The sequence below is a fragment of the Tetrao urogallus genome (genome assembly GCF_951394365.1).
Source record: "Tetrao urogallus genome assembly, chromosome: 13".
In the NCBI taxonomy this organism is placed as follows: Eukaryota; Metazoa; Chordata; class Aves; order Galliformes; family Phasianidae; genus Tetrao; species Tetrao urogallus.
Genome location: NC_136826.1, coordinates 7,471,453 through 7,485,516, shown reverse-complemented (window position 1 = coordinate 7,485,516; position 14,064 = coordinate 7,471,453). Strand labels below are relative to the sequence as shown.

At 46.4% G+C, this 14,064-nt stretch overlaps 1 protein-coding gene across 3 annotated transcripts in view; it reads left to right on the top strand.

Annotated features, from left to right (window-relative positions):
- The window catches only part of ARHGEF9 (Cdc42 guanine nucleotide exchange factor 9), a gene marked incomplete at both ends in the record, with an annotated part of 111,682 nt that overhangs the window by 64,814 nt on the left and 32,804 nt on the right, over positions 1-14,064 (top strand). For all 3 annotated transcript variants that reach the window (XM_079542096.1, XM_079542095.1, XM_079542094.1), the window contains 4 exons: positions 1,017-1,208; positions 7,834-8,013; positions 9,776-10,008; positions 13,777-13,906. In XM_079542096.1, coding sequence (XP_079398222.1) covers positions 1,017-1,208; positions 7,834-8,013; positions 9,776-10,008; positions 13,777-13,906 — 735 coding nt within the window. The remainder of the gene's footprint in view (positions 1-1,016; positions 1,209-7,833; positions 8,014-9,775; positions 10,009-13,776; positions 13,907-14,064) is intronic.

The following is a 14,064-nucleotide window of genomic DNA, read 5'->3' as shown; positions in this document are numbered from 1 at the left end:
GTTTTAACCTTCATGTAATGTTCATTTACGAACCACATCGAGTCCAATTTGAATTGTTAAGGGTTTTTTTTAAGCAGATTTTGTTTTGGGTAACAGGTAACAAAAGGAGGTACTTGGTCCATACGTTGTGCTCAAAGACAGGTGTGGAGTCAGCCGTAGCTTTACGTGTGCAAGTTCAATGCATGCTTTTATTTGATGATGGAAATGGAGTATGCTAAAGGTGCAGAGATCCTTTATCATTGCTATCAGCAATTCCTTGCAGTCTGAAATGTCCAGTGCCACATGGCAGGAAATTTGTTGTCAAGGAATGGCCCCGTCTCATCCCAGCACAGTTTAGGGATTGTAACCTCAGGATGCTGAGAAAGGGCTTTTGCCTGAATGAGAATGGCTCATGTGAAATGATGGGGGAAAGCTGCTGTGAAATGAAAATCAATGCTCATGCACAAATGCTGGCCTGGGAAGGCTGAGGAAACCTGAGAGCTGTAACCCCGATTAGCTTGAGCGGATGGTCAGATCCGCTCAGATTCCTGAAGGTATCTCGACCTTTGACAGCAGACATCTGTGAGGGTTTCCTCCCTCCTGACAGAGGTTTCCTCCTGTCACAGCAGCCCCCAGCTGATGAGGGCTGGGGAAAGCAGTGCTTTATGCTGCTAAATTCTGCAGGTTGCTCTGTTGTACAAATGAACACGCTGTAGTTCAGAGCGCTTGGCAGCATCCGGCAGTCTGGTTGCCTTCATATATGATTCTATTCTTGGAATCAAAACTATCAAAACCTACAGCCCCTTTGCTTACAAGAGGAACCAAGTGGAGTGCAGGGAACCACGTGGGGGTGCGGTTATGCTGTTGTAGAAGTGGGCTCTCTGGGCTGCCGTGGATGCAGTGCTGGCATCACCATTGCTGTAAAGAGCGACTCGCTCCAGTATCACCCAGTGCAGTGCAGACCACAGCCCATGCTTCATTCACTGGCCTCCTGATGCGCTTGCAAATGACCTTGCCGTTCTCCCCTCTTCTCGCAGCTATGGGTGAACCAAGAAGATGGAGTGGAGGAGGGAACCAGCGAAGTGCAGAATGGCCACTTGGATCCAAGCGCCGACTGCCTCTGTCTTGGCAGAACCGTCCAGAACCGAGATCAGATGAGAGCCAATGTCATCAATGAGATCATGAGCACGGAGCGTCACTACATCAAGCACCTCAAGGACATTTGCGAGGTACGTGGGGCTGTGCCATGGGGGATGCAGCAGCACACATGGTGGGCTGTGGAGAGCTGAGGGCCGAGTTTGGCCTTGAGAAATGCAGGAAGATGTTGCAGTGTGCTTATGAGTAGTGTGTGTAATAGAGGAGCAGCATCTGTCAATAGGTATTGATACTTCTGAGTGTTTTCTGCTGGATCCGCTAATTAGCTTTGGTTTGTATTAACCAAAACAACAATTTTCTGATCTTCTTTCTGTACCTTTCTGACTAAAAAATGAAGAGGTTGAGATCGTTCAAACATTTCTCTTTATTAAAGCCCATTACCATATACTTTTGAACTGTTGACCAAGGAAATTAGTTTGTAATTAAATCTATCAGTTAACCATTTCATCTGTTTTTCACATTGGGTTCACAACTTCCCCTTGCTCAGAATGGCTTCTCTTACAGCGGTATTGAGAGCAAAACGTTTTCAGTATGGGAAATGAAGTATGTGACATTTACATAGCGTAAGGGAAACTGCAAGCAAGTGAACACTGATGACTGCACCCTCACATCCTCAGCGTGGTTCTTCATTATGCACAGTTAACTCCCACAACTCCTTAGTGACCTGCATGCGAAGTGTAATGCATGTGGTGCTGGATGTTTGGGAAGGAGAATGCACAGGCATGCCTCAGTGTGCTGCAGGACAGCCTGAGAACTGTCTCAGAGAGAGGGAGAACTGTGTTTGCACAAAAATCACAGTCTGGGGCTTTCTGCTCATCCCTCTCAAGGTTTAAGATTCCATGAGCCTGTGTCCAATTCTTCCAGAGTCAGTGTGATGAAGCCCTTTGCAAATTCTACTTAGATGTCTTCCTCCTCCCTTCATACTTGCCACTTTTCTTTTGACAAAGGCAACGGCAGAGCGGCCAACCAAAAAAGCAACTGTGATGCTTTTCGAATATGGAAGAGTCTTGGGATTTCAATTTGGAAACAAATGAGCTTAATTTCAGTGTGCTATTTCAGTCAGAAGGCTTTGCATTAAAGAAGGGAAAAGCTGCAGGAACTTTTTTGCATCGTGCTTCTTTTCCTACATTTGCACTTTTCTATTGAAAAACTGAATAAATCTGAACTTGTGTTTCCTGGCCATGTCACCATGCTTTTGCCAAATAAGATTTTCAGGAGGGGCAGATAGATGCAGTTTTTGTGACAGCTGTGGAGTAACACTGATTTGCAGCACGTAACAACATGCACAATGTGTGAAAAAGATATGTGATACAAAATGGTGTTGAGGGATAAATCTGACTGCCAGGTAGAGCACCAGGAAGTGACTCAGCTGTCTCGCTTAGAAAATGAGGACTGAAGTGGGCATTCTTGTCTGCAGAGTGATGGGCTGTCCTTTGCTCAATGCAATCAGAGCCATCAGTTTGCCTGGAGAAGGCTTGGAACCAGCACAGCCATGGCAGGCATTTTGGCACAGCATGACACGAGTGTTCCTGTTTGGAGTGGGTTGGAGATGCTGTGAGCTCCTCCAAATGGGTTTGTACAGAGGTGATGTTTTACCAGAGAATACCGGGTGTTTTTCCAGGAGATACCAGACACCTGCTGATGAGATGCAGAAGTGCTGGTAGCAGTGGCAAGCTCCCTTTCTCCTCTGCTCTTCTATTTGAAGGTGCCAGGACAAATGGGAGCAATATGACATACTGGTGGAATGCAGAACAGTGCTGGCTGGGTGGCAAGGGTTGAGCCTGATTGAGCTCAGCCATGTAGTCATACTCCCATTGCTGAATTACAATAAGAAGTCCTAAGGCCATTGAGACACCTTAAGATATGAGGTTGCTGTCAGAGGATTGTAGCCCCTGTGAGGTGATTAGCAACCCTCCAATTGCTCTTTTCTGCTGTAGGATGTGTTCCAGAACCTGCTACTCTGTTATTATAGACCATGTTATTATTCATAATACCCATGGCACCAGCCCTGCTAAATCAGGAGCTCACAAGCTAGCCAGCACCAGAATGAAAATTACCTGTGCTTCAGAAAGCAGCTGGCTTGGAGGGGAATCCCCCTCTCAGCAAACCACGAAGCACTGAGAATTGCTGCTGCTGTGCCCTTGCTCAGTGTGAAGGTCTGGTTGCTGCTGAAACAATTTTTGAAGATTTTTATGAGGGGCAAAATGCTGAGCTTTCTCTGGGCTGCATTGTCTGGTGCAGATGGATTGTTATTCTTTAATATCACCAAGGGGAAAAGAAGAAAAAAGAATCCAGCCTTCGGGAAATATCCAGCAATAGGAATTTGAGGCTTGGCAGTTAAAGCTTAGAAAAATAATCAGCTACTGAAAACTAAGCTTTTATAATGGGTAGCAGCAGCTAGCTGCTGCACTGGGGCTCTGAGCCTGGGAAGGCACGGGGTACATCCCTGCTGGGGGTGACACCAACAGAGCAGCCGAGGTATTGGGACAGCAGGCAGCTCGAGGGGAACAGTGAGCACCAAGGGACAGGAGGGGGGAAAACACCAGCCAACTTCCACTGCTGCATTTTTGCTCTCTCCCAAGTCATATCACTCTGAATTCATTTTTTAATAATGCTGTCTGGATCCCATCTAAGATTTGCTTTGGTGCCAGGACAGCTCTGAGTGCTGAATGGCAGTGCATCTCAGCACGTGGAGTCGAGTCTGTTGTGCAGAGCTGATGGGAGAAGCTTTTGCATGGTCCAGGTGGCATTAGGCTGATTCATTCTCAGAGAAGTAGAACGACTGCTTTTCTGTGCTGCCTCGGACATGAGCAGCTTAAAACCCTCCTGGCTGTGCTGTAGTGCACCTCTAGAGGACCACATCTGGGGGACTGCTGGCACTTCTGTATGGCTGGCCAGTTTCTCATCTGTGGCTAGCAGAGTGGAGGGTGGTTCTGTAGAAAGTTGTATAGATTAATTAGGACATACATACATACATACATGTATTCCCCAGTATGTGACTTGCAGCTGCGTTTTGCTGCTTGCTTGTGCACACCTTGTTTTTCTCCTTTGTATCTGGCTCCTTCTGTGTCCTTCTGAGGAACCAGCTTGTGTTCCTGATGGATTTTGTTGTACATTGTCGGTGGTTCCTGGGCAATCCATGGTGCCAATGGGAAGGAGTGCAGCCAGAGTGGTGCACGGTCTGTGCCTGATGTGCAGTACTTCTGTTGCCTACTGCTTCAGAGTCCTGACGGCCTGGGAGCAGGCACAGCTCTAGTGTGCCTTTTTCATTCAAACAGCCTCTGCTTTCTTCTTGGGTTACTCTTGGGTTTGCATGTACGGGCGTGATGCTCACCTGGATGTGTGAGCACTGCGCTAGTGAGTAGTATTCTGATAGTTCAGATAGTGCTTGTCCAAAGTGAGGGCAGTCTGCAGGACATTGTCTCCCCATTGGCTCAGAGCTGGAGGAAAAGCAGAATATTACCATAGCTGCCTTTGAACTCACAGCCTGCAGCAGCTGTCATCTCCTCCTCATTCTTGCTGCAAGTGCTCCCCTCGCCCTCAGCAGGATAGGAAGGACAGATGGATTGTCCACCTCTCTTGACTGTCTCTAAACTCACTTCGGGGTGAAGAAAACTTAGCACTTAACCTCCTGCAAATACTTTCTAACTTTGGCCCATACCTCAGGGACTACATGGAAATGTACTTTAAAGGGAGACAGTTTGACAGCTATTTTTAGGTATTCATTGAGCAAAACACACTCCAACATCTGCTCATCAGTCAGCTATCCCTTTTCTGAGCAAACCTGATGGAATGAAGGAAGGATTTCCAGAAGGAAGATGACATTGTTCTATGTAACAAAAGTAAATTTACTGGAAAAAATACGCAGCATCCTTCGTGGTGCATGCTGCATGTTATATCTGAAGGTCTTCAGCCTTCCCTTTGCTGGAAACCAAACATCACATGCACAGGCTGGGTAGAGGATAAGGTTGGGAGCTGCATGCATGCAGCTGCTCTCCCCACGGTTTTATAGGTGCCTGTGCAGAAATGTGCTGCTTCAGCTTCTCTGGAGCGCATGACTTGGGCAAAGAGATGGACCAGCAGCAAGAGGAGAGGGGATTTTCAAGACAGAAGCTGCAGCCAATAGCAACCCCAGGGCTGAAAGATGTTCATATAAATAATCTGTGGACTAATTTCACAGAGCAGCGTGTGCATGAGGGGAGCCTGGCTTGCAGGCAGCCCACGGCGTGCAGCAGGGCAAAGGTGCTGACACAAATGCCTTGCAGCAGCTGTTCAGCACTGCTAGCACTGCAGCCAGGGCCAAAAGGAAGACTCTAGCTTTGTAGGCAGGTGCATGCATTATTGTTGTTTTTTGTAGCTGTTCTGAGATAAGCAGGTAAACACGAAAAGGAGCACGGAAAATATTCTGCATTATTCTTTGATAGTTTGAAATGTCATTTGCCGTTCAGCTGTCCTGCAGCATGGGAACCAGCATGCTCTCATTCCTCCTGGCCTTGAAAAATGAGACAGGGAAACCCAGGGAAATGAGTCATCAAGGAGCTGCTAGAAGAAGAGAGACCTAGATTTAGTAAATGGGGAAGGTATTCCATAACCCAAACTTCCTGGCTGTAAAAGCAGGCATGTTCAGGGTAACGGCATCTTTCTAGCTGAGCTGGACATTGCAGAGGCTGGTTCTTCGCCAGCTCGGCCGAAGTTGCATTTATCATTCTGCAGTTTGAAGTTCTCCCTCCCAGAACCACATGGTGAGGCTGAAGGACACTTTATTATAGCGTTCCAGTAGCTTGCATTATGGACCAGCAGCTGCGTGTCACCAGCTGGCACTTCGTCTGTGTGACTAAGCATCTAGAGCTCCCAAATATAGCCAACCAACTGGAGCTGTTGGCATTTTTTTCCCCTTCATTTTTTTTCTCTCCCTGTATAATAAACATAGGGAAAGTCATCACACAATGACCCCTGTATTATTTTCTTTTCAACCAAGAGGCCACAATCTCAAAAAGGCCAGCATAGCATTTGCTATTTGGCCTAGCAAGGTTTCTAGTCTAAATCATGCAGACAGGCAAAGTGCAGGGGGGTGAAGTGATTTGCTCAATGTCACATGGATCAGTTCAGGGTCAGAAATTCAGCCCAGGCATCCCAAGCCTCTGTGTGTCACTGCATCCCCTGGACCACATATGCTTCAGGCAAGCATGTTTGAAGTCATCATGATTCAGCTGAAACCAGGATGGCAAGTTCGTAGGCAAGGCAGGCTCAGCAAAGCAGGGAGGCAGGCAGAGCTCAGTGTGTTACACTTTTTGATAGAATATTGATCCACTCTATCTTTTTAGATTGGGAAGTCTTCAGAGCAATGTATGATGCCCAGCTAAAGTTGGGCTCAGCACCACTGAGCACCATGGACAAATGAAGACTAAGTAATAAGGAGCATTTTGTTCTGGCACTGGACCAGGATGCAGGAGATCTGAACTGCTGCCAGCTCTGCTGCAGATTCCCTGTTATTTTGGAGAATTTCCTTAAACTCTGCATCCCTGTTGTTCCTTTCTCCTTCTCCATTTATCTTGCACAGTTGTAGACTCAGTGGGAGAGTCTGATGTTTGTACAGTCCAGGACACAAAGCAAGAAAAGCAATAAAAAGTGACAGCTGAGAAAACAGGGCAGAATTTCTGCCTGTTTTGTGCTGTATGGAATAACATATTTGGGATAATCTCTTGAAGGATAAAAGAAACAAAAATTAAAATGACGCTGCTTTCCTCTAGATGGCATTGAGCAGTGCCTCGTGCTGCTCGGGCTGGGGCCAGCAGGAACGCCCACCCCAGCTCCTGCATTGCCTCGGTGCTGTGTGGTGCTCACAGCACTGCAGCCCTCCTACTTTTGTCTCAGAGAGGGGAACAACGTGGGGATGTGTTGCTTGCCAAGTGAGGGAAGGTCATTTGTCTTCAGCATTTTGCTTGGTCCTGAAGTTCCTCTGGGTGGATACACTGTCCATAGCCTCCTCCCAGAGCAAGGGCATGCTACCACACGTTGACAGAGTATTTCTCAGCACGACTGACAGCTTCCTTGTCCTGATTACTGTGGCCAGAAAGATAAATCAGAGTAGACAGGGGGCTGAGAGCCCCTCATGGCTTTCTGCGTACTGCCACGTGCTGCTGAAGAGGATGTGAGAACGGCAATGTTTGTAGGAGCTGCCTGTGATAGTGGATATTGCAAGGCAGTGGGTTTTGAAGGGATGGGTAACACACCTCTTTGGAGCCATCAGCTCCATTTACCATTCTCTGCAACACAGTGGGGACAGAGCAGTTTTAGGCTGTGCTGGCTGAGATCTCCGGGGAACTTTCCGTTTGGAAAAGTGATTTATACTAAATGCTGAAGGATGTTGAGGCAGAAGCCAGCACTGCTTCTCCTCTGTGCTTTCCACACCATGCCAGCATCCTCTGACGCAGGCTGGGAAGCCTGGTACACACTGGCATGTCCTGAGCAAGGACGGTGCTGAGGTCTGCTCTGGGTTGCGGTGAGAACCATGGCTGCAAGTGCCAAATGTTGCAAATGAGATGTTGTATGTCAGAAAATGGCTTACGGCATTTCCAGGCGTGTTTTGCCTATTGTGTGTTTAAATGTAGAGAGGAATTGATAGAGAATCAAGAAAAATCTGGAAACAGCCTCTGTGGTTGGATTATTTTATGGATTGCTCTGTCCTACTTCTTACAGGGTTACTTGAAGCAGTGCCGGAAGAGAAGGGATATGTTCAGTGATGAACAGCTGAAGATCATCTTTGGGAACATTGAAGATATCTACAGATTTCAGATGGGTTTTGTCCGGGACTTGGAGAAACAGTACAACAACGAGGATCCCCATCTCAGTGAGATCGGACCATGTTTCCTTGAACACGTAAGTTCATTTGATAATTTTATTTGAGGAGCTGGGGTTATTTTTCGGGGGTGTAGAAAAAGTCAGAAGGCAGGAACCACACAGCATCTAACTGCCATCCATCAGTTTTCTTCTGCTCTAGTTATAGTAGTGATACACCACAGGCTACTCCATAGCTACTGTATCCACTTTGTGAGGTACAGATGCAGGGAGGGCTCCAAGAGAAGCACATAGTTGGACAACCCCCCCACTGCATTTGAATCAGCATACTTCCATATCCACTCTCATATTAAGTAGGCGCAGTGTCCCTCACATCATCTTCATCCTTTTTTTCTGTTCACAATATGACTTAAACCCTTCACAAGCCATCCCAATCGGATCAGGGATGACCAGGCGGTTGGAATAGGTAAGAAAGACCAGAGGAGTAACAGGAAGCCTTAGTTGTGCATTACATTGAAAAGTAGAGGAGTACAAATGGCCAGGATGCTCATTCATGGCACTGAGATGCATTTACAAGGGCTGAAAAAACCTGTGAAGCTTCAGTGTGTTCCTCAGCAGGATGGCTGGGCCAGGGGCGAGGTGGCAGCTCACGCTAAGTGTGCACCAGAGGATATTTTAGCTGACGTTGCAGTCCCGGAGATTTGGCCCTGCCCGTCATGCTGTTATATAAGCCACGTGCTGCAGGAGCTGTTAGGTTGGCCAGTGCTGTATAATGTCAGGAAATGTCAAGGAAATTACAGTGCTGCAGCTTTAGGCTTTTTTTTAGAGAGACTGAAAAGCTGTATCAGAGCGTACACATGAGGTGCTGCGACCCAGGGCTGTACTGTGTTATTTACATCAGGTCTGGAGTAGTGACTGTTCACGTATTAGGGACATTTCCAATAGGAATTCATGAAACTTCAGCAGGGCGTCCCTAAAAAGACTTCTGGTATCTCTTAAGCATCACTGCACTTCCAATTAAAAGGCAAGTTTATTTTTGAGAAATTGCATTACAACAGTAACGTTGCTCACTTTTATCAGAGCCTGCAATCTCTGCTGTTCGCTTCCACAGCAGCAGCACGTTGCACCCTTGTGCAAAAAAGATGGGAGAAATCTTGGTGAGAATCAGTAGCTAAAACTTCATGTCCTAAGGCTGTGCTGTCAATTCATTTATACTAACAGTAGTAAAAGCTACTGCCGCTATTCAGAGCGATATCTGACACTTCTTGTCTTCATTTCCAAGGAGGCTGAAAGCCAGCAAGGGGTGGCTGGGCATGCATGTGAGTGTGCAAGTGGGCTTCTTGTTTGTTTGTTTGTTTTTCCAATCTTTGGTGCTTTCTGAACCTCTGAGCATAGGGAACTCCACACAGTGGTTGGTTCATGGGGATCGCTGTTGGTACAGAGGTGTTCAGAACTACCCAGATCCCAAGCACTTGTCAGATGCTTCATGATCCTTCAGGTAAAGAGCTCTACAAAAAGCAAGATTGTCTTTTACCACTGAAGGCCAGAGCTGTGGCTTGGTTCTACCTTTACCTTCTACAGAGAAAATTACTCCACTCAATTCGAAATTGAGAACACCCCCAGCACTGCACAGGGGTTTGATTTAATACACCTGCTGCTTGCAGAGACTTTGGCAGTGTGTCACACAAAGGACCCTCTCTCCTCCCCTCACCCCAGAGCAACCTCTGAGCAGGGAAAGAATTCAGGATCAGCCCTTCCTTCTCCTACAGGAGTATCACTTTTTGTTTAGTCATAATGTTGGTGATTGACTGACGTGTGGTCCCTTGCCTCCTGCCTTTCACAGCAAGATGGCTTCTGGATCTATTCAGAGTACTGTAATAATCATTTGGATGCGTGCATGGAGCTTTCCAAGCTGATGAAAGATAGCAGGTACCAGCATTTCTTCGAAGCATGTCGTCTGTTGCAGCAGATGATTGATATTGCCATAGATGGTTTCCTACTGACACCAGTGCAGAAGATCTGCAAATACCCCCTGCAGCTCGCAGAGCTTCTCAAGTACACTGCACAGGATCACAGGTATGGGAGTGCTCTTCTTACACAGAGGGGTTTTTCTCAGTGCTTCTTTACATGGACTCTGCACACACACAGGGGTTGGGTTTTTTTCTGTCCATCTTTTCTCTTCATGACATCTTGTATAAATTGAAGCAGGCCGAAGGTTCAGCAGATAGTTAAAAAGCTTCTCAAAGCATTGATTCTCAGTGGAACCAAGCTCATCTCTCTTGTAATCAGACATGTGAACTAATTACCCTTGGATGTACTTTATGATGCTACCAGTTACACTAGAAAAATTATTTAATTAGCACTCAGTGGTCAGAAAGGCTCATTTATTTGTCCTAGAGAGGACCCCAGCACACAGTAGGTGTAGGGCTGGGATCCACAACTCCAACCTGAGTACGCTTAGATTTTGGGAGAATTCAGAACTGTTCTGCTTTTCAGCCTGCTTCCGTCTCTGGTTTTGTCATTGGCTTTTTAGGATCAAACAAGCATCTGGCAGTCTGATTCCTTCCTCCAAATTTTAAGGATCTCTTTTGTTTGCGATGAGGGCAATCAATCTGAATACCTGCCCTAGCATAAATCAAGAGTAGTACCTATGATGTCAGTTGTGATAGGTGAAAGAAGAATAAAGCCCTCTGGGAACAGATATTCCCCCACCTTGCCAGTATTCCTTCTTTCTAAAACCTATTTAAAATGAAGTAGTTTGAGAGAAAAAATAGACTACAGAGATTTCAGAAACTTCTGCAAGAGTTCAATTTTTTTTTGTTTTTCCCCACAATCGGCCTTGGAAGTGCACAGACAGGTGACACAAGGAAAGGGATGCATTGATTTGCTCTGGCCAGGTTCACTAGTTCCATTGCTTCCTACCTGCTGAACTCTTGGCTGATAATCACCTATTTGGACATGCATTTGGCTCCAGATCCAATCTCTCTTTTTCCTCTCTTTACCAGACCAAGTCAAACTTGGAGTGGACTCATGGGAATGTTAGGGTATCAGAAACTAGCTTGAGGATCCCAGATGTTGTGGCTTGTTTTGCTCAGCAGCCATGTGATGTACCCACAGTACTTACAGCGTGAACTTAGTTGTGTGGCTTCACAGTGCAGAGCAGCCCCACTGTGTGGCTTCACATAAGCAGCCCCAGAGAGGAGAGCTCTGTGTTTAAAATGACCCTCTCTGAGTTGTTTGGTGTTGATACCAAAGAGGATGTGGACAGGGAGGTTACACAAGGGTGAACTACTTTGAGTACGTTCCTTTGGGATGTTTTAGAATCAGCATGTTGCTAAGCTATCAGCTACAGTCACTTTCTGTGAGACTCAGACCTTCCCTGTGGTTAAGCAACTGTTGGTTCCTTCAGACCGAGGGCCCTGTATCAGCCCCGTGCTGTGCTCTGGTTAGTGTGGGCATGCTCCACTCACAGTGGATGGCTTTAAGACACAGAAATACGGTGGGTTACCCCACACTCCCTTGTGGTCTCACTCCTCTGATTCAAGCATTCAAACAGCCTGGGAGCAACCAGTTCTCCTGGCAGCCCAGCTCATGTCCCAGACCTCCCTTATGCCGTTGAGCAATTTACACAGTAAGGCAAAACTGAGAAAGGACTGGGAGTCCCTATGAAAACAAATCTTAGGTTCATATGAGAATGGGAGATTTCATTCTTGTTCTCTGCTGCCTCTTATTCACTAATACAGTGCTTGTAGAGCACCCTGTGCCAGCTCAGGGCAGCAGTGCAGAGATCAGCAGCCTGAACACTCTCCCTCAAATAGCATGAGTCTGGAATTGCACCCTGGTTGACCCCTGGAAAGAGGTCACTGCATTCCCAAAGTAATCAACAAACTATTTATTTTCCTTAATGTTATAGTCAGTGCTGCCCTATTATTAATTCACTGTCCAAATGCTTTGCTTCTGTTATTTTTTCTTCTAAGTTTTGCCAGCTCTGCCACAGATGTGGGCTAGGAGCCCAAAAAGTTCAGGCATGATTCTTTCTTCACTACTGAGTGAAAAAACATGCACGGAGTTTTCTCCTCAAATAGAACATTAGAATTAGTGAATTAGCATAACCAAGATAAAACCCAGCTTGATTGGCAACGGCCACTGGGCACAGAGGCAGGCATGGGGGTGTTTTCAAAGCCTGGCTCCCTTCAATTGCTCATTGTTTCGAGCCTGGTTCATTTGAATTTTTCACAAAGCCACATCTGTTCACCTCCTAAAGGTTTGCACCAGCTTAATATGAAGTAAATGTATGAAGTGCATCCTAAGTGCAGCTTGCTGGTGTCCTGAGCGCTCTGGCTGCAGATTGGAGCTGGGATTAGGAGTGTGTGAGCACAGTATGTGACGGACACTCTGCTAAATAGGTGCACTAAAACCAACCTCTCTTTTCTGTACAGAGGTCATTAATGACTTGCTCCACACCCTGCACCTTTCCCTATCGCTACAGTGCCTTTCTGTCCATAGTGACTGACCTTTTTTCCTGCAAGAGCTCACGGATGTTTTGAAGACAGGAGTAGTGTGTCTCAATGGCATAGCTTGGTTTCTCCCTTGTGCAGACAGGCTTTTGCTTCTTAGAGACGGCCACAGAAGGGAAGGTGCAACAGATCCTTTGTTGTGCATTGGGATGTGTATGTCAGGCAGCCCATCCTCTATCCTCCTTCACTTTGCTGAAGGACCAGCCCTGATGCTTGGGATTTTGTAGGATTTTTTTAACCTCAGCTGGAATTTCAACATAAGAATTGAATAAAAATGGTTCTCAAGATTTCATCCAGAAAAGGGTGGCAGAATAGCAGATAATATTCCACTGTATGGTGTACTGTGCTTGTTTCTTAGTATTTATCCTGTTTGGATCAAATAAGGAAATGAATATAAAGCTTTTCTCTAATTCACAGCACTCACCCCTATTTTAGCTGTCACCACTGCAATTCTTTAGCAATAATCAATAAAGCCATTCCCCTCACAGCTGCCTAAGATCACAGTTTTTCTCATTAGTCAGCAGTCAATATCAGCCCTTAAGTTAATAATAAATGATGGTGGCGTTACGGCAGCTGGCCTTGTCTGTCTTTCCGATTGAAATGAACATTAAGGTTCCCTGGAGTGGAAAAGAAGGCACAGGGAGGAAATCAATAGCATTGATTTCAGCATCACTTTTTGAAAAGACTGATCATCATCTTTGCTGGCCCTGGTGGGAAGCTATTTGCACTCTGTGTTATTACGCTCACAGGCACGTCCAGGAAAAAGAGAGAATGGTTTTGATTTGCTCACCTGAAGCCAGCAGTGTGAGCGAATGCCACTGGATAGTGCTCTGTGGCTCTCTTGGAGTTACCTTCTGGCCTAGAAGGGGCTCCAATTTGTCTAAGCAAAACATATTTTCAAATGTTCATCCTAAAAACATAAAAATCCAAGCCCAAGGACAGAGCTGATCAAAATGGTCAGACTTTCTCTTAGGATGCTCTTTAGTGAGCACCTTAAGACTTTAAAGAATGACATCCACAGCTGCTGCAGATTGAGTTGGGAGAGGCCAGGTTTCTCTCAGTGGGCTTCCAGATGCAAGCCATTGAGAAGCTTCTGCCTTCATGTCTCCTCTCACACTGCTTTGTTTGCAACCTAGCTGCCCTTTTTCAATGATCCAGAAAGATGTTGCCAATGCAAAAACACAGCACTGTAGTAACAAGTGACAAATCCTACCTCCATTTCTTGCTAGAAGGATGGTGGTGAGTTATGCAGCCGACAGTAAGACTGCTAGATGCTTCCCCCGCACATCGAGCTCCATTTCACGGGCTTCTCTTCTGTGTTCCACAGTGACTACAGGTATGTGGCTGCTGCTCTCGCCGTCATGAGGAACGTGACTCTGCAGATCAATGAGCGGAAGCGGAGACTGGAGAACATTGACAAGATAGCTCAGTGGCAGGCGTCCGTTCTGGACTGGGAGGTACGGAACCTGCGTTAGGGGCTATAAACCCGGATGGGGGCCGTTCCGTGCAGCTGCTGGAATTATCCTATGCCACGCAGCTCATTTCACACAGCCTGATCTGGGTGTGCGTTGGAGAGGACTTCAGAACTGGGATTAACCTGGGGGCGGAGGAAATG